The sequence below is a fragment of the Callithrix jacchus genome, chromosome 5 (genome assembly GCF_049354715.1).
Source record: "Callithrix jacchus isolate 240 chromosome 5, calJac240_pri, whole genome shotgun sequence".
In the NCBI taxonomy this organism is placed as follows: domain Eukaryota; kingdom Metazoa; phylum Chordata; class Mammalia; order Primates; family Cebidae; genus Callithrix; species Callithrix jacchus.
The window spans coordinates 164,708,996-164,735,000 of NC_133506.1; the positions used below are offsets into that span (position 1 = coordinate 164,708,996).

General features: G+C 47.4%; 1 protein-coding gene across 2 annotated transcripts in view; it reads right to left on the reverse strand.

Moving 5' to 3' along the window:
- Nucleotides 1-1,808: 1,808 nt before the first annotated feature.
- ERICH6B (glutamate rich 6B) overlaps nucleotides 1,809-26,005 on the reverse strand; it is a 90,275-nt gene continuing 66,078 nt past the window's right edge. Inside the window, exons 11-15 of one of the 2 annotated variants that reach the window (XM_035302603.3) lie at nucleotides 25,941-26,005; nucleotides 13,370-13,455; nucleotides 13,058-13,207; nucleotides 5,314-5,539; nucleotides 1,809-2,181 (exon numbers count right to left, since the gene is read on the reverse strand). The exon at nucleotides 25,941-26,005 is cut by the window's right edge and continues 93 nt beyond it. In XM_035302603.3, coding sequence (XP_035158494.3) covers nucleotides 1,966-2,181; nucleotides 5,314-5,539; nucleotides 13,058-13,207; nucleotides 13,370-13,455; nucleotides 25,941-26,005 — 743 coding nt within the window. In that variant the 3' untranslated portion in view covers nucleotides 1,809-1,965. The remainder of the gene's footprint in view (nucleotides 2,182-5,313; nucleotides 5,540-13,057; nucleotides 13,208-13,369; nucleotides 13,456-25,940) is intronic. The other variant, XM_035302604.3, reaches the window with a different exon arrangement.

Below are 26,005 nucleotides of genomic sequence, written 5' to 3' on the forward strand. Positions count from 1 at the left end.
CGGACCTGACACACCCTGCCTGGGAGCTGCAGACCTGACACACCCTTCCTGGGAGCTGCGGACCTGACACACCCTTCCTGGGAGCTGCAGACCTGACACACCCTTCCTGGGAGCTGCGGACCTGACACACCCTTCCTGGGAGCTGCGGACCTGACACACCCTTCCTGGGAGCTGCAGACCTGACAGACACACCCTGCCTGGGAGCTGCAGACCTGACACACCCTTCCTGGGAGCTGCAGACCTGACAGACACACCCTGCCTGGGAGCTGCAGACCTGACAGACACACCCTTCCTGGGAGCTGCAGACCTGACACACCCTGCCTGGGAGCTGCGGACCTGACAGACCCTGCCTGGGAGCTGCGGACCTGACACACCCTTCCTGGGAGCTGCGGACCTGACACACCCTTCCTGGGAGCTGCGGACCTGACACACCCTGCCTGGGAGCTGCAGACCTGACAGACACACCCTGCCTGGGAGCTGCGGACCTGACACACCCTGCCTGGGAGCTGCAGACCTGACACACCCTTCCTGGGAGCTGCAGACCTGACAGACACACCCTTCCTGGGAGCTGCGGACCTGACAGACACACCCTTCCTGGGAGCTGCGGACCTGACAGACACACCCTTCCTGGGAGCTGCGGACCTGACACACCCTGCCTGGGAGCTGCGGACCTGACACACCCTTCCTGGGAGCTGCAGACCTGACACACCCTGCCTGGGAGCTGCAGACCTGACAGACACACCCTTCCTGGGAGCTGCGGACCTGACAGACACACCCTTCCTGGGAGCTGCGGACCTGACACACCCTGCCTGGGAGCTGCAGACCTGACACACCCTTCCTGGGAGCTGCAGACCTGACACACCCTGCCTGGGAGCTGCAGACCTGACACACCCTGCCTGGGAGCTGCAGACCTGACAGACACACCCTTCCTGGGAGCTGCAGACCTGACACACCCTGCCTGGGAGCTGCGGACCTGACAGACACACCCTTCCTGGGAGCTGCAGACCTGACACACCCTGCCTGGGAGCTGCAGACCTGACACACCCTGCCTGGGAGCTGCAGACCTGACACACCCTGCCTGGGAGCTGCAGACCTGACACACCCTGCCTGGGAGCTGCAGACCTGACAGACACACCCTTCCTGGGAGCTGCAGACCTGACACACCCTTCCTGGGAGCTGCGGACCTGACAGACACACCCTTCCTGGGAGCTGCAGACCTGACAGACACACCCTTCCTGGGAGCTGCGGACCTGACAGACACACCCTTCCTGGGAGCTGCGGACCTGACAGACACACCCTTCCTGGGAGCTGCGGACCTGACAGACACACCCTTCCTGGGAGCTGCAGACCTGACAGACACACCCTTCCTGGGAGCTGCAGACCTGACACACCCTTCCTGGGAGCTGCGGACCTGACAGACACACCCTTCCTGGGAGCTGCAGACCTGACAGACACACCCTTCCTGGGAGCTGCAGACCTGAAGGAAGAGCCAAGCTGACAGTAGCTGGAGTGACGCTTCCTGAGTGGCTCCTACAGGCCAGACCCTGTCATAGGGACCGTGCGTCTATTAACTAATTCAATGCTCCCAGCTCTGTGGTGATAGTTGCTATTTCTAGGCCCATTTCACAGAGGAGGAAACCGAGGTAAAAAGCGACTTGCCCGAGGTCTCACAGCCAACAAAAGACAGAGCTTTGAGCACAGTCGTTGTTCTAAGGCTGGTTCTAAAAGCCACATGAGAACTTCTGCAAGTCCGTGCTGTCGATCAGGGCTGTGAAGCCTTTTCTGTGCTCAGCCACAGACCGTCAGTGCCCTCTGCCAAAAACGTTTATTTCTAACCAAGTAGCTACGACAGGTCCCAAGTTACAAACCGACTCTCATAGCACGTCAGCAGGTTTTTGGGTTTTTTTTTCCCTGGCGCTCCCAAGGTCTCCACCTTCCCAAGACATTTGCCAGAAAAGCCCCGCCCTAGAACCAGGGTCGAGAGTGCAGCTGCTTCAGGCGCTTGTCCATCAGCGACATCCTGACGGCCTCCACGAAGTTTTCCAGCTCGGGGATCGTGACGTAATGCAGGAGCCTGTTCACTTTCCCGAGAAGGACCCGGATCTTCTGGGCCGTTGGGCCGGGTTCTGCCTCCAGGATGGCTGTCGTCTTCATCTCACTCAGCATCTCTGGGTTCACAAACTGCGGGGATGCAGAGGACTGTTGAGGGTCCACGCTGCCTGGGCACCGTGCCCCCTCCCTCCCCAGGCCAGGCCTCCTGTGGCCAGAACCAAGTGTTCCCTGAGCTTTCACCCGAGAAAGCACATCTGTGTTGCTTCCAAATACAGTCACTTGGCTGCAGTTGTGCTCACGTGGACCATGGTCATGTGGGCCGAGGCCACACCCACACCTGGCCCTAAACTGGAGGGAAAGCAGCTCCAGTGACCTGGCATGACCTGCCCTCCAAAGGCCCTGCTTTCCTGGGGCAGCCGGGCTTCTCGCCATGGGGTCCTGACCGTGGGGCTAAGCTTGGGCCCTGGGAGGGCTGGGATGCCTCACAGTGGCTTCCTGCAAGCCACGCCTCCACCTTCAGCTCCTTGGGAGTGTGTCTGGGTTTTGTTGAGAGGAAGGCCTGGCCCCGGGAGGCCGCCTCTGTGCTAAGCTCTGCCTGGGTCTGCAGCCTGCAAAAGACGGAGGACAGAGTCTCCTGGAGGGGATCACACAGGGTGACACCCGTGTGCTCCAATCCTATGCATATGAAATGTCTTCACACAATATTGTGGTGGTTTTAGCCACACAGTAACCTATGTCCATCTTATACAAGACCGTGGGCTCAGACCACAGGCTAGTGTCACCCAGGAAGTGGAGAGGCCAGGTGCAGAGGGGCCTGTTCTTCCCTGGGCACGCTGCTGCCCGCCTGGGCTGACCCTGTGCCAGGCTCTGTCTCCTTTCTTTGGCTCTGATTAGTTACACTCATGCTGATTCGCTCTGTCTGGGACGCGCCCTGCCCAGGCACAGCTGCCCCTCCCCGGGGCTCCAGCTCTCCAAGATATCAGGCTCCCTGGTCTCTCTGTGCACTGCAGCCCTTCATGCACTCTTGCTGGGCACCACCCTCCTCCCTCCACCATTCAAAGCCTGGTGCCCCAGGCCCTCATGCTGTCCAGCCCCAGCACATCCTGGCCATGGCAGGAGAACGAATCAGCCACTCTGGCTTGGTAGCGCTGGCCTCTTCTTCACTGGATTGGCTGCTCTGAGAAATCCAGGCTAGGCAAGGATGCTGGGATGCCATTATTCACCTGCAAAATAGGAGGTCTTGGCAGGCGAGGGAACCCGGGGGGCCGGAAGGCCAGACCTGTTTGGAACTTCCCCAGTTTTAGCACTCAAAGTCCCATACCCCAGAAGACTCCATTCTGGGCAAACCAGGGTGGCTGGGCACCCTAACCTCGCAGACTCCCGCTTCTCTTCCAGATAGTCTGTACACAGCTGCATCTATTCTGCCGCAGTCTGCTGTTATGCGCTGCCGCTCAGCGGCTTCACTCCCAGGGGCATGTCTGTCCATCTGTCTGCCCAGGCAGTCCTGCTCCCAGGGGCCTGTCTGGAGGGGGCTCTGTCAGTGGAGCCTTCCATGTGGATTGGGTTGGGGGAGCTGAGAAGGAACAGGACCTTGCTTAGGCCTCACTGGGGGAGCCAAAGACACCCTCATTCCTCTCCTTGAATCTGGTACTCAAGAAGGGTCTCAGGAACCTGCCTTCTTCTCCCACCACAGTTGGGGCTCTGGGGGTCCAGCCTCAACATTTCAAGTAGGTGGAACTGTGTCCCCCAAAAGCGATGTCTGAGTCCTCACCCCAGTGCCGGGGAACGTGACCTTCTTCGGAAACAGGGTCTCCGTGGACGTGAGTGAATTAAGGCTCTCAGGATGAGCTCCTGGATTTAGAGTGGGCCTAGATTCAATGACTTGTAAGGAAAAGGAGAAGGAGGTTTGACACAGACACAGAGGAGAAGGCCACATCAGGGTGGAGGCAGACACTGGAGTGATGCCACCAGGAGCCACCAGACCTGGGAGAGCAAGGAGGTGTCCCCCATGGAGACTCCAGAGGACGGTCCACGGGCACCTTGATCTCAGACCCGGCACAGAGTCTGAGAGAATAACCTTCTGTCGCTTCAGGCCTCCTAGTTTGTGCTGATTTGTTCTAGCAGCCCCAGGAAACCGACACATCATTGCTCCTCTCCCGCCTGCCTGGGCAGGTGCCTCAGCCTTCCAGGGGACCATGTGTTTAGAGATGAGTGTGTCTGGGGGGGAAGGAAGAGGACACAGCAGCAGGGCTGGGGACACAGATTCCCGCCCTTGTTTCTGGCCCCCACTTCTGACACGGCTGCTGTGTCAAGTGAGGTAATACATGTTGACATCTTTGGTTTATTGTGGACCATATGCTTGGCTCAAGTGACCTCCTGCCTCAGCATCCCGAGTAGATGGGGCTACAGGTGCGAGAGCCGCCATGCCCAGTTAATTTTATCTATTTATTTACTTATTTATTTTTTGAGGCAGGGTCTTGCTCTTTCATCCAGGCTAGAGTGCAGAGGTGTGATCTCAGCTCACTGCAACCTCTGCCTCCCAGGTTCAAACAATTCTCCCAACTCAGTTTCCTGAGTAGCTGGGATCAAAGGTGTGAGCCACTGGGCTCAGCTAATTTTTTGTATTTTTAGTAGAGATGGATATACTATCATTTAGCAAATACTGAGATGGGGTTTCACCATGTTGGTCAGGCTGGTCTCGAACTCCTGGCCTTAAGTAATCTGCCTGCCTTGGCCTCCCAAAGTGCTGGGATTATAGGTGTAAGCCACCACATGTGGCCCATGCCCAGTTAGTTAAAAAAATTTTTTTTGTAGAGAAGGAGTCTTGGTATGTTGTCCAAGCTGGTCTCAAACTCCCAGGCTCAAGGGATCCACCTGTCCGGGGGTTACAGGTGCACGTCACTCTTCCCAGGCTGGCCTGAGCATTTGGATGTGGATTTCCTCAGAGCCTGAGGCCACGGTGCTGGGAAGTTGCATGAATGCATTTGGATGTGGATTTCCTCAGAGCCTGAGGCCACGGTGCTGGGAAGCTGCATGAATGCATTTGGATGTGGATTTCCTCAGAGCCTGAGGCCACGGTGCTGGGAAGCTGCATGAATGCATTTATGACTTACACATCAGGCAAAGCAAAGTGGCCTTGTTTTTGGGTTGGCACATATAGAACAAGCCTGGAGACCCGTGGCGTGGGCAGTCCAAGCCAGCAGTGGCCTTTGCACAGGTGAGCACCCCACCTGGTGGAGGTGTAGGGAGTCGTGCCCTTACCTTGTACCTGGTGCCCAGATTTAAACAAATCCGCTTCTGTTCGTAGGTGAAGCAGAAGATGATCTTATCCTGGCTCCTCACTTGTACCTGGATGTTCTCGTTGATGTTCATGGAGATGGGCCAGACGGGGGGTGCATGGACGTGGATGTTCAGGTTCCACCAGTTCCAGGCCTTCTGGAGTTTGTCTTTGGGGAAGTAGTAGCCCAGGGTGGAGCTCAGGTTCAACCTGCACCACGAGAAAGCGCGTCAGGCAGCCAGGGCGCTCAGCCCCGGGCCGCTGCTGCTCCTCCTCTCCTTCCCTTTCCTTCCCCGACTTGGCTGCAGAAAGACTGACAGGGACTTGATGGGTGGGAGAAGCTCCAACATGGACAACCAGCCCCACACCAGGCGCCGCCCTCTGCTGGCCTCACCGCGTGGCCCTGCCCCGCCCTCCTTCCCTCCCCTTTAACACGCAGGCTCTTCCTGCTCACTGTTTGTTTGCAAAGGTCCCCTGCCTCACATGGCTTGGCTGGCGCCTACTTATCCTCTAGGTCTCAGCTTTGATGTCACCTCTTCGGCCCGAGCAGCCCCCGGGTTCCCTATGGGACTCTGCATTGTCATGCCTTTTTGGTTTCCTTCAGATAATTTAGGAATGGATACGGTAAAGTCTCACTGTTCACTGTAGTCCGGTTCTAGAAAGCCAGTGATTTAGCAAATACTGAACCAACCCGTAGCTCCTAGGGAAAATACACACACACACACACACACACACACACATACACAGACCACACACACATACACCACACACACATACACACACCACACACACACATACACACACCACACACATACACACACCCCCCCACACATACATACACATACACACATATACCCACATACACACATACACATCACACACCACATACATACACATACACACATACATATACACACACCACACACACATACACATACACACACATACACCACACACACACACACATACACACCCCTCACACATACACATACATGCATACATATACATACACATACACACATATACCCACATACACACATACACATACACCACACACATACACATACATATACCCACATACCCACATACACACACACATACACACATACCACACATAAACACATACACATACACACATATACATACACACACATACACACATACACACCCCCCACATACATACACATACACACATATACCCACATACACATAACACCACATACATACACACACATACACACATACACATACACACATACACACACATACACATACACACAGACCACACACACATACACCACACACACATACACCACACACACACACATACACATACACACACCACACACATACACACACCCCCCCACACATACATACACATACACACATATACCCACATACACACATACACATCACACACCACATACATACACACACATACACATACACACACCACACACACATACACACACATACACCACACACATAAACACACATACACACCCCTCACACATACATACACATACACACATACATATACATACACATACACACATATACCCACATACACATACACATACACCACACACATACATACACATCCATATACCCACATACACACATACACACACACACCACACATAAACACACATACACCACACACACATACACACCCCCCACATACATACACATACACACATATACATACACACATACACACACACACCCCCACACACATACATACACATACACACATATACCCACATACACATAACACCACATACACACACATACACCACACACATACACACATACACATACACACATACACACACATACACACCCCCCCTACACATACATATACATACACATACACACATACACCCACATACACATACATATCACACACACCACATACACACACGCACACATATACACACCACACACACACCCACCCACACACACATACACATACCACACATGCACACACACATACACCCCCACATACACACACATACACACCCACATATACACATACATTTCACACACACCACATACATACACACATACACATACACACCACACACACATACATACATACACATACACACATACACCCACATACACACATACATATCACACACACCACATACATACACACACACATACACATACACACCACACACACACATACACACACACCCCTCACATAGGTTATCATCTTAAATCCTAAAAGCAGCCCATCGTGCTAGATATTGCTTTTTAATTTTTATTTATTTTGTTTTTTGGGATGGAGTCTCACTCTGTCACCCAGGCTGGAGTGCAGTGGTGTGATCTCGTCTCACTGCAATCTCCACCATCCAGGTTCAAGCAATTCTCTGCCTCAGCCTCCCAAGTAGCTGGGATTACAGGTACCCACAACTACGCCCAGCTAATTTTTGTATTTTTAGTAGAGACGGGGTTTCACCATCTTGGCCAGCCTGGTCTGGAACTTCTGACCTCGTGATCCACCCACCTCAGCCTCCCAAAGTGCTGGGATTACAGGCATGAGCTGCCACACCCAGTCCGAGGTACTGCTTTTTTTAAAAAAAAAATTCTATTTTACAAAAAAGAATAGGAGGCTCAGAAGTGTCATGTGACTTTCCCGAGACTATCCCAGTAAGGGTGGGATGCTGGAGCTGGGATTCAAACCCTGTCCGACCAGCCCCAGAGCTGAACTTCTTGCTCTGCACTGCACTGTCCTGTCCCCCATACCTCTGTCCTCTGGTTGTCTCTGCAGGAGAGCCAAGCAGGAAGGCAGAGCCTGGTCTTGTTCGATCTCAGCCAGCAGTGTGCACACTGGGAAACTCAAGCTTCCCCCTGCTCCAGGCACACTGTTCCACATGAGTGACGTGTGTGTGTGTGTGTATATGTATGTGTGTGTATGTGAGTATATGTATGTGTGTGTATATGTATATATGTGTGTATGTGTACGTGTGTGTATGTGTGTGTATATGTATGTGTATGTGAGTATGTGTATGTGAGTATATGAGTATATGTGTGTGTATATGTGTGTATATGTACGTGTGTATGTGGGTGTATATGTATATGTGTGTATATGTATGTGTGTATGTGTGTATATGTATGTGTGTGTATGTATGTGTATGTGAGTATATGTATGTGTGTATATGTGTGTATATGTATGTGTGTGTATATGTAGGCGTGTGTATGTTTGTATATGTATATATGTGTGTATATGTACATGTGTGTATGTATATATGTGTGTCTAGGTATATATGTGTATATATGTATGTGTGTATATGTGTGTATATGTATGTGTGTGTATATGTAGGCGTGTGTATGTGTGTATATGTATATGTGTGTATATGTATGTGTGTATATGTACGTGTGTGTATGTATATATGTGTGTGTATGTATATGTGTGTATATGTATGTGTGTGCATGCACACGCATGTGTATATATGTATGTATTTCCCCTAAGAGCAAGGAGTTCTGTTCAGTGTCTGCAATGACTTTGTAACTAACATGAATCCTGAGAACGAACTGTATTTGCCATCATCTGTTCTCTCTCACTAAAACACAAACTTCTGAGGGCAGGGACCTTGCCTGTCTGCTGCCCTGCTGAATTCCTGCCGCCAGCCCTCTGCAGGGCACCCACATCGATAGGTACAAGGGAATGGGGGTGGATGGGTTTCTCTCTTTCATTCCAGGTCCTACGCTCTGGGGCTTGCCTGCCTTCTGAGCCACCCTGTCTTGACGTTTCAAACCCACCCTATCCCTGTGGCCCTGGCTTCTGCTTTTCCAATCCCAACAGGGCACTTCCTAGATTGGTGCCCTTGGGGAGGCAGCGTCTCTGGGGAGTGACATGAGAACAGGAAGCCATGCTAAGGCCTGGGTTAGTCTGGAGAAGGAGGGCTTGGGGAGCTTGGGTTACTCAGTCTGCCAGGCCTCGTTTGGCTGTCCAGGGCGTGGCGATGTCCTTTATCTAGAAATACCTGTTCAGTCTGTTTTGCCTTTCTTTGAAAACAACCCTCGATGTTGTGGCGTACATGATAGGCTTTGACGCCCATAGCTGCCTACACGTTCCTTCCAGGGCACGTACACTTTTCTCCCCAAGATGCAGGGCCCGGGTCTGGGAGGTTTGGATGTGGAGATCTACCTGTCTAGCATCCACCCTGGACCCTGCTTCTGCCTGTACGTCCCCCTGGGAAATCACCTCATACGGACAAACTGCATGCATCAGTCTTGCTCTTTGGTTTCTCGGCTCCCTCTGCGTTTGGGGGTCACTTTGTATCTACGAACCTTTACAGAACAAGGGGTGTCGTTGGAGTGAGGAGGTGGCTCAGAGGCTGCTATGGGCGGCCTTGCTCACCTCCGTGGGGAGCACTTCCCGTCACTCAATCCCAGGTCCCACTCCCCGATGAACAAAAAGCGAACCTGTAGGTCCTTCCGTCTTGAGGCCCCAGCCTGTTCCGCCTCATTCCTCCTCTAAATCAGAGGCTGTGCACACAGCAGCGAATGAAAAACCTGGCTCTTTGGTACCGAAATTATAAAAATAGCAAATGAACGAACAAAACCCTGGGCTCTGGAGCCAGGCTCTCAGTTCAAAGTCCGGCTGTGCCACTTGCAAACTGACCACGGGCCAGTCCCTCCACCTCTGTCTCCATTTCCTGAACCGTCAAACACAGAGCATAACAGTGCCTCGTTCAGAGGGCTGTGCAGGGGGTAAAAGTCCATACACGGCAATAACCGCGAAAACACTAACGTTTCCTTGTTATCACTGACGGGGAGGAATCTTCCTCACTGTGGGGAGCAGATCCTGCTAGCTTTTAACCTTTTATTATTATTATTATTATTTGAGACGGAGTTTCGCTCATGTTACCCAGGCTGGAGTGCAATGGCGCGATCTCGGCTCACCGCAACCTCCGCCTCCTGGGTTCAGGCAATTCTCCTGCCTCAGCCTCCTGAGTAGCTGGGATTACAGGCACGCGCCACCATGCCCAGCTAATTTTTTGTATTTTTAGTAGAGATGGGGTTTAGCCATGTTGACCAGGACGGTCTCGATCTCTTGACCTCGTGATCCACCCACCTCGGCCTCCCAAAGTGCTGGGATTCCAGGCGTGAGCCACCGCGCCCGGCCCGCTTTTAACCTTTTAAATGGCTCCCATCAGAGTTCTCAGAGATGGGCAGGCGGCTTGGTTCCCAATTATAAGGTGGTCTGGAGGATAAGAATTAAAGTCCCTGTCTCAAGCTCCCGCTTAGCTAACTCTTAACCAGTCAGTAACAAAAGGCCAAGAAGCTCCTATTTCGGGTGGCTGTGCACTTCCCTGAAGCCCTGAGACTTCAGCTTCAACTGACAGTTAGCATCTCCTTACTTTCCTGCTAAAAAGCACACCTGGGTGGGAGTTTAAAGTGCTAATGCTACGTCAGATGAAGGAAGGCACACGTTGAGCCACTGTGGCAAGCAATAGAAAAACTGCCCCTATTCCTGCCCTGTCATAACCCGTCCCTATAGACAGACCCTAGAAAACCAGCCCACACACTACACTTGGGGAGTGGCCCATTCCTTTTCTTCTGCTGGCTCCCTTGTGCACAAGCTGAAATAAACTCTCCTTTGCTGCTATGTTTGGTGATCTCTCTTGATTTCTATCCTGGGAGATCCAAAGAACCTAGGATTCCAGTAGCAACACTCGGCCACCCCCCACTCCCCAGGAAATAGATGTGGTAAATTCTCATTGCTTAGGAATAGATATGCTAAATATGAGTGCCCAGCTCTGGGCTAAGTCTCCCTTAAAAGATGGGATCTGGAACATCTGGGAATGGTCAGAATTGGGCAGTTCCTGCTCAGGGGCTGAAAAGATCCTGACCTGTGGAATGAATAGAACCCACCCACCGAGGACCCTGAGTTTGGACAGGTCTCAATACTGTGTGGGACCCTGAACCTTCCTTCCTCAGGTAGGAAGCCTGGCCTGAGACCCCTTGGACTGGGAGTCAAGGGCAATGATGAATTTTAGTTTCCACATGTCTGGCAAAGGACAGCCACGCCTTCCATCTTCCCTGAGGAAATGAAAATCAAAAGTGACCTAAGAAGTATTCAGCTCTTGAAATAGTCTGGCTCTAAGTCCCTCCCAGTGCCCGAGGTACCAAGGAGAAGCCCTGTTGGTGCTGAGGAAATTCTAGCAGTTAGGGTCGGGACCCTGGCCAAGCGGCTCTGTGTTGACAAATGACTCTGGGAGGCTTTGCCATAACATCCTCTAGTGTCAATGAAACTGCAGTTTTGCTGAAGAATTCCCTTGGAGACCAAGCTCTGTGGGTAACATTTTTCTCTGGAGCAGCTGCCTCTGGGGAAGGAATGAGTCTGGGGGTGGGTCAGCCTATTCACAGAGGCTGGCCCTGTGGTTTGACTTTTGTGGGGTGATGGGTGCTGTGAACGGACATACAGGGACCATCTGTCTCTCATCCAGATGCTCATGTGCGGAGGTGCCGGGACGTGCTGATAGGACTGGGCGGGGAGCTCTTCCCTTCCTGATGTTGGCTTGCTTGATGATCTGTCACCAGATCCTCTCTGAGGTAATTAACTGAGAATTTCTTGCCCCGACTCCTTTGTGCTTTCTGTACCCAAGATTTTGGTCCACTTCTTAGAGAGCATCTTCTATATACAGGACGTTCAGGGGAGGGCAGATACTTCCACGAGGAAGACAGTCAGGAAACGGTGTGTAAAAAGGCTCACGGTAGAGAAAGTATTGTTAAGAACCAAACTCTCCAGCTTGAAAATCATTGTTTTTGGAATTACATTTGGCTTTGACTAGCAAGAAGAAAGTATAAAGTTGATCCAAGATAGTTTAAGTCCCCTTGGCTGGGCGTGGTGGCTATGCCTGTAATTCCAGCACTTTGGGAGGCCAAGGCGGGTGGATCACCTGAGGTCAGGAGTTCGAGACCAGCCTGGCCAACATGGCAAAACCCCATCTCTACTAAAAATACAAACATTAGCCTGGACTGGCAGAGCATGGCTGTAATCCCAGCTACTCAGGAGGCTGGGGCAGGAGAATCTCAGGAACCCAGGAGGCAGAGGGGGCAATGAGCCGAGATCACGCCACTGCACTCCAGCCTGCGTGACAGAGCAGGACACCATCTCAAAAAAAAAGTATATATAAATCCCCACACCATGACCACTTAGAAGAGGAAGGGAAGGAGAAAATCCTGAAGAGAGAGTCCTTGCCTTAAAGAGACGGGGAAGCATTTTGAAGTGACTGAGTTGTCTTGAATTGGTAAGATAGTTTTCCACCATTACCAGAAATGGGAACTTAAGAACTAAGTCCAGTTATAGTGAAATATTTAGAAGTCACCTTTTGGACCATGGACTCTATGCATGTGTCCAGACCCTCACCAAACCCTCCTCTCCGAGGCACCCAGAACAGGGAGGCCCCGGGTTTTCCTAAGGTAATTCTCACAAGGGTGACTCTCAAGAGGTGCTTGCTTAGGAGATGAGACCCATAGAATGTGGTTGCTGTGGGGCCTCGACTGCTGTTTCACCCACCGGGGAGCAATGGTGACCTACTCTGCGGTCAGGGACCTGACAAACTGGTCCATCATGGTGCTCATTCTCCCATTTCCAACACGTGGGAGTCTGAGACAGGGAGAGAGGAAGTTCGTGCAAACTGGAGGCCTCAATTTTTCCAGCTGCTTCTCCAGGGGCAGGAATGTTAGGGACTCATGACCCAGGCTTACCTGATGTCTCTATTTTCATAGAAGGTGGCATTGCCTGAGTTGTTGATGAGGGCCCGGATCCGCCCTTGCGGACTGTCTTCCAGAATGATGAATGTGAACTTTTTCATTTTCACTTGTAAGATGAGCATAGCCAGGTTTCCGGATGGATAACTGGGAGGAGGTTAAGGCACAAGCAGTCAGTCCTTGGGATTCCCTGGAAAAGGAAGGGCCCTGCAGACGATTCAGGCCTCAGTCAAACCCCACACCCTGAATCACAGGCATTTTAGGTGCCAATGTATGTCAACACGAGTCTCCCTGTGCTTCTGTGGATACTGTATCTGGCCTGTCCCATCAGGAAAGAAAATCTGATAGACATTCTCGTTGGGGTAGAGAATTAATTTTCCATCACCTTGATGCACCTGGGAAGAAAAGACAAGCCTATGAAACATGGGAAAAGTGCTTGGGCACCAACTGTCCTCCTGCAGAGTGTGGTGTGGACACCTGCTTGCTCCCTGATGCCACATGTGACCTCACCAACTTGCTGGGGAGCTGCGGGGCTTCCGTCTACTTGTCTAGACAATGGGGAGGCTGAACTGGATCTGTGTGTGTGTTTAGATTTTAGACTGTCATTTCAGTCACCCCAATGGTTATTGATGGTATTAGTTTCCCAGGGATGCTGGAACAAAGTCTCACAAACTGGGCAGCTTAAAACGACAGAAATTTAATCTCACTGTTGTGGAGGCTGGAAACCTGAAATCAAAGGATCCCGAGGGCTGGTTCCTTTTAGAGGCTTTGGGGAAGACTCTCTTCCATGGTCTCCCTTGGCTTTTGATGATAGTCAGAGACCCTTGACATTCCTTGGCTTATAGACGCATCACCCCTACTCTGCCTCTGTCTCCGTGTGGTGCTCTCTGTGTCTCCACATGGCGGCCCTCTTAGGACGACACCACATCGGATTAGGGGCACACCGACTTCAAGATGACCTCATCTTAGCTAATTACATCAGCAATGACTATTTCCAGGTAAGGTCGCATCCGGAAGCACTGGGGGTTAGAACTCCGGCATCTCTCTTCCAAGGGAACACAATTCAACCCGTAACATCGGTATACTCAAGTTTTTTATTTCTTCTTTAATCAGTTTGTGCAAATTATTTTTCTAGAAAATTGTTCATTTTATGTAAACGGTCACATTTGTTGTCATCACAATTTTAAGTCGATGCTGTTTTAAAGAAATCTGTCTCTGCCCCGTCCTCATTCGCTGTATTATTTTTACCTTCTGAATCCACCTCGGCGGGAAGTTTGCCTATTAGTCTTTTCAAAGAACCAAGTTTTGGTTTGTTTATTTTATTATCCCTTTGTTTTCTGTTTTATCCATTTCTGCTCATATCATTATCATTTGTATCCTCTGCTTTCTGTGGGTTTTCTGGTCTACTTTATTTTTCTAATTCCTTAAATTGAATGCTGAACGCTTCTCTCTCCTGCTTTTGTCTTTCTTCTTCTTTAAGATCCTCCTCCTACTCCTCCTTCACCTCCTCCTCCTCCTTAATTAGATAAAGCCCTTAAGAAAAAACCTCTGGCACCCATATTCCCAGGCAGTCTTCTTCCAAGTAGTAACCAGGCCCAACTCTACTCAACTTCTAAGATTAGACGAGATTGAAACCATGCAGGGGGATATGGCTGTAGATTTTAACACGTGTGTTTAAAGCTGTTATGGTTTGAATATGTTCCCCGAAAACATGTGTTGGAAATTTAATCCCCAAGGCAACACTGACGGGAGATGGGGGCCTAATGGGAGGTGTTCAGGTGATGGCGCTGGAACCTCATGAATGGATTAATATCAATTATAAAAACCTTGATGGCCGGGTACAGTGGCTCACATGTGTAATCCCAGCACTTTGGGAGGCCGAGGCGGGTGGATCACGAGGTCAAGAGAGATTGAGATCATCCTGGCCAACATGGTGAAACCTCGTCTCTACTAAAAATACAAAAATTGGCTGGCTGTGGTGGCACACGCCTGTAGTCCCAGCTACTCGGGACGATGAGGCAGGAGAATTGCTTGAACTTGGAAGGCGGAGGTTGCAGTGAGCTGAGATCGCGCCCCTGCACGCCAGCCTGGTGACAGAGTGAGACTCCATCTCAAAAAAAAAAAAAGAAAGAAAGAACACCAAAATAATAAAATAAAGGGGCTTGAGGCTGCGAGTCTGATCTCTCGCTCTTGTTCTCTCCCCCACCCTCGTTTTGCTTTTCCACCGTGGGATGATGAAACAACCCCCCTTTGCCACATGTGACCCCTCCATCTTGCACTCTCCAGCCTTCAGAACAATAAATTTCTGCTCACTGTAAACTACCCAGTCTGTGGTACCCGTAATAACAGCATGAAACAGACTCAGGAAAAAGCTATAACATTCCCCTCAATTTACTGTTTTAGCTGTTTCCCTTAAGTGTATTTACCTTTCATTTTACTCCATTCTAAATATTTTCAAATTTGACACCTAAGTCATTTACAAGGATGTTCTTAAATTTGCCAATGTACAAAGCACTTCTGGTTATGTTATTACTATTCTTGATTGAAAGTCACTGGGGCCAGGAAACGTAGGCTGTACAGTATCAATTCCTTTGCGTTTGCCGAGATGCGTTTCGTGACCTAGCCTGTGATCAGTGACAGTAGCTCACACTTGTAATCCTAGCACTTTGAGAGGCCGAGGTGGGCGGATCACCTGAGGCCAGGAGTTTGAGACCAGCCTAATATACAGAAACCCTGTCTCTACTAAAAAAATACAAAAATTATCTGGATGTGGTGGTGCACGCCTGTAATTCCATCTACTCAGGAGGCTGAGGCAGCAGAATCGCTTGAACCCAGGAGGTGGAGGTTGCAGTGAGCTGAGATCGCGCCATTGCACTCCAGCTTGGGCAACAAGAAATTCCGTCTCAAAAAAAAAAAAAAAAAATTATAGTAGATGTTTTGCATGTGCTTGGAAAGTGTGTGTGTCCTCTAATTGTCCCCTGTCCCCATGTTGGTGTTAAAACCCAAGCCCCTGGATTGTCAACAGCCATCGTTCCCCTGCTTCCCCGGCACACACACCTGGCTCACATGCTCACCCTTCTGCTTTTGTAGTTTTTCTGTTTCTGGCAGAGGTCATTTCCCTTACTTTCTTACATTCTCTGTTCTGCATTGAAAAGGATACTTGTTATGTTTTATTTCAGTTCCCAGGTGTTTGCAGCAGAAGGCTTTGCAGACCATCGCTGTCCCACATCAATCTAACTAGAAGAAGTCAGAGTAGCGATTTTCAAGCCACTTTAATTTTTTTCTAAGAAGCAATAGTTTATTTTTCTAATCAAGTGACCCAGCTACTGAATCTTAAGGCCTCAACAAATGTCGCCTCTTATTGTCATCGAACAATAAGGTCTTCCATTTTGATATTCCAGGGAAATAGAGATTTTTGTCTCCAGTGGTTTTCATTTGCCAAACAGTCATGAGAGATGGTTTAACATGGCGGCTACGGCTGTCGGGAGATTTTATCGGATGAGTCCTCATGTCCAGCACAGTAGTTACTGGGAATTTTCTACTGAAAGTTCATCCATCAGGACTTCTCTTCCGTCTGGCTGCTGAACGATATTCCTGAGATCTCATGGATATCCTTTGCGTCATTTAAAAATATTTCTGTAAGCGATGTTCCGAGCAGGCGGTCTCTCGTGAAGTCTCTAACTCAGTTAAAAAAGCAGTTTTCTATACATTTCTTGTAGTTACAAGGCATTCTGTAAACTGCTTTATCTGATCAGATTCTGGTATTCGTGCAGCCATGTTCTTTCTGTGTGTTTATTAGTCACTGTTTTTGACACGTGAGTTTCCTTTCTGTTCTGGAGAAGTAGTTGTCCAATCTTTGCTTGAATGTCTCCAGTGAGACATGATTTCTTAGTTAAGGGCTGACTTTCTCTTCTGACACCGGTATGAAGCTGGGGACCGCACTGCCGGTGGCATCTAGGGGTGGAAGGGTTGGGGTTATGGTGAGCACTGTGGTCACTGGATGGGCTCAAATTATTATAGTAAGAAGCTGAATGATTCTTTGTCCAAAGAAAGCTTCTAGCAGAATGCAAAATTTAAGGTGATAGGAGACAGAGATGCAGTTCTGTTTGAGAGAAAGCTGTCTGTGGGCTTCCACCTGGACGACAGGTAGAAAGCACTCCTCAAGGTGACAGTGATGATGTGAGCAACAGTAGCTGTTTCCTTATGCCCAGCACTGCACTAAGTGCTTTAATTTCACAGTACACTGACCTGACAAAACATGCACTATCATTTATTCCTGTCTGAGAGAGGCTAATGGACTTACACAAAGTCATCTAGTGAGAAGAGAGCCAGGCTCCAGCGGTCTGACCCTCAGGCCTCAGATTTATCTGTGATGCTGCCTCTAACCATTAAGCTCCCAGCCACCTGGGACATTTGGTCTACAAAGCACTGGTTTTTTCTTTAAACCTAAAAGCCCTTCACACATTTTTCTTTCTTTAATTGACAAGTAAAATTTGTATATATTTATGTTGTCCAACATGATGCTTTGGTATATGTATACATTGTGATTGGTGAAATCAAGCGATTTAACATATGCATTACCTCACATAGTTGTTTTCTTATGGTGAGAAAACGTAAAATCTCTCTTCACAAATTCCAGGTACGTCGTTATTAGCTTGAGTCCCCATGGCGTACAGTAGGCCTCTTAAACTTACTCCTCCTGTCTGGTGGAAACTTTATACCCTTTGATCAATACCTCCTATTTCCCTACTCCTCAGCCTCTGGCCACTCTCTGTTTCTATGAGTTTGACTTTTTTTTCCCTTGAGATGGGGTTTCACTCTTGCTGCCCAGGCTGGAGTGCAATGGTGAGATCTTGGCTCACTGCAACCTCTGCCTCCCAGTTTCAAGCTATTCTCCTGCCTCAGCCTCCTGAGTAGCTGGGATTATAGGCATGCTCCACCATGCCAGGCTAATTTTGTGTTTTTATCAGAGACGAAGTTTCTCCACGTTGGTCAGGCTGTTCTTGAACTCCCAATCTCAGGTGATCCACGCCCCTCGGCCTCCCAACATGTGGGATTATAGGCATAAGCCACCACACCCAGCCCACGTTTGGTGTTTTTAGGTTCCACACATAAGTGATGTCATATAGTATTTGACTTTCTGTGCCTGGCTTATTTCGCTTAGCATGATCCCTTCCAGGTTCATCTACATTGTCACAAATGACAGGATTTCCTCCTTGGTTAAGGTTGAATAGTATTCCATTGTGTATATAGACCGCATTTTCTTTTTTCATCCATCCTTCGATGGACACTTGGTTTAAAAAGTGCTTTGGCACCCACAGTTGATTTGCCTTGGGGACCTGTTGGAAACATCCAGATGTTTTTCATGGGTAGAGGGTATTTGTCTCTTAGGTCTTATTTTCAGAAGCTACCCAAAAGCCAGACTTTCTTGAGATGCTTTCTGCTTGTCGAATTCACTTGTCATGTAATGAAATTTTTCTGATGATAAGGACCCCCTGGGCAAATCACAGTCTCTTACACAGAGCTGGAGTTTGCACATGTTCTCTCAATGGGAAATGGATAACAAATGGCACATCTGAGAGCCTGAAGCTCATCAGCATTTGCTTGGGACAGAATATGAGGCCAGAGCTTAAAGTGCAGAGTGAAGATACTACATCTCTGGCCTTTCCTGCAGTCCTGCTAGAGGAAATACAGTGTCTCAAAGGCGGGACCCTGAGCTGTGCCGGAGCTGTTCTGCGAGCTCGCCATGGCTGCTGCGAGGTCCGCGGTCCTGGTCTGGAGCGGTTGGATTCAGCCTGAACAGCAGCACATGCAGAAGGTGCTACCGCACTCAGCGTACAGCTCGGGATTTATTAAAACAAACAAAGCCAAGTGTGCCACTCCCTGGCATACCTCATGGGTGCTTGGTGCAGCCCAACATGAATGGTAGGTGAGAGAGGATCCTCTGCTTAGAGATCTTGGTGAGACTCTTCCTCTTGGCTGCAGGGAGGACATTTTCAGTGTTAGTGGGGAGGGGGTGCCATGGAGGGTAGATGATGCCAGAGCTGGTGAAGATCTGAGGCAGGGTAGGGTTCGGAGTGTGGAGTTATATCGCCTAATCAGAGCAATTAGCCAAGTAAGGTTTCTTCTGTGTATTAGGAGAAGCGAGGCCAGGGATAGGAGGAAGCTGAAGACTTTGTATGTACATTGTCTGCTACAACCTGGAGAGCCCCCTTCTTCTGTCCATAGGAGTTCTGACTGGTCCCACAGACTTCCCTTTTCAGCGCAGGACAAAGAGCTGAATGAAAACTGAACTTCTCATTCCTTCTCTGGAGGCCAGAAGGGTCCACATCTTGGTTAACCATGTTGGCTTCCTATTCTCTTCCACTTTTGCCACTTTTGCCATAATCATGATGTAAAGATGTCCTATTGCTTTTCCTCTTAGTGCAGGCCATTCCATTTCCCCACACACACAGCAGGAGCACACTTCCCAGCTCTCCTGCAGCTAGCTGCGGTCATGGGACCCAGTCTGGTCAATGGAATTTAAGCCTGGTCCTTGGCTTCTCTTCTTGTCCATACAACTGGAGTTAGCTCCAAGATGGTGGAGACTTATGATGAAAGGACCCAGATCCCTGAGATGCACTTTGAAAGGGAAGAGCTACAAGGCTTAAAATAGACTTGACATGAGAAAGAAATGCGCATCTCTTCATTAAGCCGCTTGGCTTTGGGAAGCATTTGCTTCAGAAGCTGATGCGCATTGTCCAGACGAATCCAGCTTTGGGTCCTTGAGGCGGAGGTTCTACCTGACTTGGGCACCCAAGCTAATTTCCTGTTTCTTTCCCACTTGCCGATGGCTGTCCTTGAAGCAACGGCCTCAGGCCTTTGCACCTGTTGGTTCATCTAGAATGCCCTTTCCCCAGGAGTCTCCATGGCTCATGTCCTCATTTCATACATGCCTACGCTTAAATGGTACTCGTCCCAGCTGGCCTTGCCTGATCACTCTATAGGCATGAGAGCAACTCCTCTCTCAGCCCAACTGGAGGGCCTCCTCTGCTGTTGCTTCCTTATGGCTCCTAACAGAAGCCGACATATCACCAAATAGTACTTCGGTGTATTGACTCTCTCCTCAGCCGGAACAGATAAGCTCCCTGAGAGCGGGGGCTGTGTCTCATTTGCCTCTGCATCTCTAGCACCTAGAAGAGTGCCTGGGGCACAGTATGTTCTCTCCTACACACCAACAGCAACCAAGCTGAGAATCTAATCAAGATCTCAAATCTCAATTCCTTTTACAATAGCTGCAAATAATAATAATAAAATACTTAGGAATGTACCTAACCAAGGAAGTGAAAGATCTCTATGAGGAAAACTACAAAACATGGCTGAAAGAAATCAAAGACAACACAAACAACTGGAAACACATCCCATGTTCATGGATGGTTAGATCTCTCAATATAATCAATATTGTGAAAATGACCACACTGCCAAAAGCAATCTACAAATTCAATGAAATTCCCATCAAAATGCCACCATCATTCTTCACAGAACTAAAAAAAAAAATCCTAAAATTTATATTTACTGAAGACATGAAGTCTATCACATCTTTTAAATTCCCACCTTAATTTAAATGAGGGATTTCTGAAGGGCCTTTGGGTTGCTTCCCTATTTTTGCAATTGTGAATCGTGCTGCTATAAATATGTGTGTGCAAGTATCTTTTTGGTAAAATGACTTCTTTTTCTCTGGGTAGCTACATAGTAGTGAGGCTGCTGGATCAAATGGTACTTCTTTTTTTTTTTTTTTTTGAGACGGAGTTTCGCTCTTGTTACCCAGGCTGGAGTGCAATGGCGTGACCTCGGCTCACGGCAACCTCCGCTTCCTGGGTTCAGGCAATTCTCCTGCCTCAGCCTCCCGAGTAGCTGGGATTACAGGCACGCGCCACCATGCCCAGCTAATATTTTTGTGTTTTTAGTAGAGACGGGGTTTCACCATGTTGACCAGGATGGTCTCGATCTCTTGACCTCGTGATCCACCTGCCTCAGCCTCCCAAAGTGCTGGGATTACAGGTGTGAGCCCCTGCGCCCGGCCCCGGAAGTTCTACTTTTAATTCTTTAAGAAAGTTCTACACTGTTTTCCATAGTGGTTGTACTAGTTTACATTCCCGCCAGCAGTGTAGAAGTGTTCCCTATTCACTGCATCCATGCCAAAGTCTATTATTTTTTGATTGTGGCCATTCTTGCAGGGATAAGGTAGTATCTCATTGTGGTTTTAATTTGCATTCCCTTAAACATTAGTGATGTTGAGCGTTTTTTCACGTTTGTTGGTCAATTACATTTCTTTTAAGAATTGTCTATTCATTTCCTTAGGCCACTTTTTGATGGGATTGTTTGTTTTTTTTCTTGATAAGTTGCTTGAGTTTGTTGTAGATTCTGAATATTAGTCCTTTGTCAGATGTATAGATTGTGAAGACTTTCTCCCACTCTGTGGGTGGTCTGTTTACTCTGCTGGCTGTTCCCTTTGCTGTGCAAAACTCTTCAGTTTAATTAAGTCCCAGATATGCATCTCTGTTTTTATTGCATTTGCTTTTGAGTTCTTGGTCGTAAAACCCTTGCATAAGCCAATGTCTGGAAGGGTTTTTCCTATGTTATCTTCTAGAATTTTTATAGTTTCAGGTCTTAGATTTAAGTCCTTGATTTATCTCGAGTTGATCTTTGTGTAAGGTGAGAGACAAAAATCCAGTTTCATTCTCCTACGTGTGGCTTGCCAATTATCCCAGCACCATTTGTTGAATAGGATGTCCTGTCTCCACTTTATGTTTCTGTTTGCTTTGTCAAAGATCAGTCAGCTATAAGTATTTGGGTTTATTTCTGGGTTCTCTATTCTGTTCCATTGGTCTATGTGCCTATTTTTATACCAGTACCATCCTGTTTTGGTAACTATGGCCTTATAGTGTAGTTTGAAATTAAGTAATGTGATGCCTCCAGATTTGTTCTTTTTGCTTAGTCTTGTTTTGGCTATGTGGACTCTTTTTTGGTTCCATATAAATTTTAGGATTTTTTTTTTTTTTTTAGTTCTGTGAAGAATGATGGTGGCATTTTGATGGGAATTGCATTGAATTTGTAGATTGCTTTTGCAAGTGTGGTCATTTTCACAATATTGGTTATATTAATTCTAACCATCCATGAACATGGGATGTGTTTCCACTTGTTTGTGCTGTCTGTGATTTCTTTCAGCCATGTTTTGTAGTTTTCCTTATAGAGATCTTTCACCTCCTTGGTTAGGTATATTCCTAAATATTTTATTTATGTTTTTCTTTTTATTTTTTTGCAGGTATTATAAAAGGAGTTGAAATCTTGATTTGATTCTCAGCCTGGTTGCTGTTGGTGTATAGGAGAGCTACTAATTTGTGTACATTAATTTTGTATCTGGAAACTTTGCTGAATTATTTTATCAGTCCTAGGAGCTTTCTGGAGGAGTCTTTAGGGTTTTCTAGGCGTGCAATCATATCATCAGCAGACAGTGACAGTTTGACTTCCTGTTTACCAGTTTGGATGCCCTTTATTTCTTCTCTTGTCTGATGGCTCTGGCTAGGACTTCCAGTGCTATGTTGAAGAGAACTGGTGAGAGTGGGCATCCTTGTCTTGTTCCAGTTCTCAGAGGGTGCTTTCAACTTTTTCCCATTGAGTATTATGTTGGCTGTGGGTTTGTCATAGACGGCTTCTATTACATTGAGGTGTGTCCCTCGTATGCTGATTTTGCTGAGTTTTAATTAAAAAGGGATTCTGGATTTTGCTGCATGCTTTTTCTGTGTCTATTGAGATGATCATGTGATTTTTCTGTGTCTATTGAGATAATGTATCACATAAACAAATGAAAATCCCTGGCATGAAATCCACTTGATCATGGTGGATTATCTTTTTGATATGTTTTTGGATTTGGTTAGTTAGTATTTCATTCAGGACTTTTACATCTATGTTCACCAGGGACATTGGTCTGTGGTTGTCTCTTTTGGTATGTCCTTGCCTGGTTTTGGTAGTAGGGTGATACTGGCTTCACAGAATGATTTCGGGAGGATTCCTTCTTTCTCTATCTGTGGAATAGTGTTGATAGGATTGGTACCAATTTTTCTTTAAATGTCTTGTAGAATTCAGCTGTGAATCTGTCTGGTCCTGGACTTTCTTTTGTTGGTAATTTTTATAATTACCATTTCAATATTGCTGCTTGTTGTTGGTAGGTTCAGGGTATCTAATTCTTCTTGATTTAAGCTAGGAGGGTTGTATATTCTAGGAGTTAGTCTGTTTCCTCAAGGTTTTCTATTTTTTGCACATAAAGGTGTTCATAGTAGCTGTGAATGATCTTCTGTATTTCTGTGGTGTCAGAGGTAATATTTCCTGTTTTGTTTCTAATTGAATTTATTTGGATTTTCTCTCTTCTTTTCTTGGTTAACCTTGCATATCGTCTATTAATTTAATTTATCTTTTCAAAGAACCAACTTTTTGTTCATTTATCGTTTGTATTTTTTTGTTTCAATTTCATTTAGCTCTGCTCTGATCTTGGTTATTTCCTTTCTTCTATGTGGTTTGAGTTTGGGTTGTTCTTGTTTCTCTAGTTTCTTGAGGTGTGATCTTAGCTTGTCTCTTTGTGCCCTTTCACCTTTGTGATGTAGGCATTGAGGGCTACAAACTTTTAGCCGCTTTTGCTGTATCCCAGAGGTTTTGATAGATTGTGTCACTATTGTCATTCAGTTCAAAAAAATTTTAAATTTCCATCTTGATGTCATTGTTGACCCAATGATCATTCAGGAGCAGGTTATTTAATTTCCATGTATTTGCATGATTTTGAGTCCTTTTGGGGTTGATTTCCAGTTTTATTCCACTGTGGTCTGAGAGAGTGCTTGATATAATTCCTGTTTTCTTAAATTCATTGAGACTTGTTTTGTGGCTTATCATACAGTCTATCTTGTAGAGAGTTCTATGTGCTGATGAGTAGAAAGCATATTCTGCAATTGTAGAAGGTTCTGTAAACATCTGCTAAGTCCATTTGTTCCAAGGTAGAGTTTAAACCCATTGTTTGACTGACTTTTGTCATGATGACTGTCCAGTGCTGTATCTGTTAAGTCCATTTGTTCCAAGGTAGAGTTTACACCCGTTGTTTTTGCTGACTTTTGTCTGGATGACTGTCTAGTGCTGTATCTGTTAAGTCCATTTGTTCTGAGGTAGAGTTTACACCCGTTGTTTTTACTGACTTTTGTCTGGATGACTGTCTAGTGCTGTATCTGTTAAGTCCATTTGTTCCGAGGTAGAGTTTACATCCGTTGTTTTTACTGACTTTTGTCTTGATGACTGTCTAGTGCTGTATCTGTTAAGTCCATTTGTTCCGAGGTAGAGTTTACACCCGTTGTTTTTGCTGACTTTTGTCTGGATGACCTGTCCAGTGCTGTATCTGTTAAGTCCATTTGTTCTGAGGTAGAGTTTACACCCGTTGTTTTTGCTGACTTTTGTCTTGATGACCTGTCCACGGCTGTCAGTGAAATATCCAAGCTCCTCACTATTTTCATGTTGCTATCGCATTTCTTAGGTCTGGTGGTAATTGTTTTATAAATTTGGGATCTCCAGTATTAGGTGCATATGTATTTAGGATTGTGATATTTTCCTGTTGGACAAGGCCTTTTATTATTATATAATGTCCCTCTTTGCCTTTTTAACTGCTATTGCTTTAAAGTTTGTTTTGTCTGATATAAGGATTGCTACTCCCGCTGGCTTTTGGAGTTCATTTGGATGGAATAAATGACTTTAATATTTTGAGACTAGTTTTCATTCAGATCTTTGTATAATAGTATCCGTCTTTATAAATACTCCATGTGATTGATTTTCTTACAGGCTTCATTTGTTTTAGAGCAGGTTGCGAAAAAATTGAGTGGAAAGTAGTTTCCCATATATGCACAGCCTCCTAACCAACAACGCCCCCCGCCCAGGCGTGGTACATTTGTTATAATTGATGAACCTACAATGACACACCATGATCACCCACAGCCCAGAGTTTATATTAGGGTTCTCTCTTGATGTTGTATATTCTGTGGGTTTGGAAAAATGTACCATGACATGTATCCAGCATTGTGGAATCACACGGGAGAGTTTAATTGCCCTAAAAATCCCAAGTGTCACCTTTTCACCCTTTCCTGCCCCCATCCCCTGGCAAACACTTACCTTTTCACTGTCTCCATAGCTTTGTGTTTTCCAGAGCATCATACAGTAGCTGTGGTAAGACGTAATCTTCTCAGGTTGCTTTCTTTCACTTGGTAGTATGTGCTTACGTTTCCTCCATGTCTTAAGAACTCATTTCTTTTTAGTACGGAATAATATTTAATTGTGTGAATGTACCACAGCTTATTTATCCATTCGCTGTGTGACTGATTTTTGATATGGATTCTAATCTGTTAGGGGGATGGATCTCTATGTCTTTTTATTTTTAGATGCAGGGTCTTGCTGTGTCACCTGGGCTAGAGTACAGTGGCTATTTGCAGGTGTGATCATAACACACTGTAGCCTCAAACCCCTGGGTTCAAGGGATCCTTCCATCTCAGCCTCCTAAGCAGCTGGGACTACAGATACATGCCACAGTGCCTGGCTGGGGCCTGTGTAATACACATTTCCTTTATTCCACTCTCAAACCCACCCAGTTGCCTGATACAGACCTGCAGGCAGAAGATTCTCAGTAAATCCTGGAAAAATCCTCATCAGTCTGCCCACAACCCACACGCTCAGGTTGTACCTCTGATTCCGTGGATGCATTTTTGCATTCACGTTGTGTGTTATTCCTTACAGCTCTCTGATGGGTGTGCACACCTCACTGGAGCCAGAAAAAGTCCTGTGCAAAGTAAAAACACCAAGGCCCTGCCCCTCTTACCACTGCCGTCTTCTGTATCCATTCCTTATCTTGTTCTAATTTCTTCCTACGACGAACAACACGGC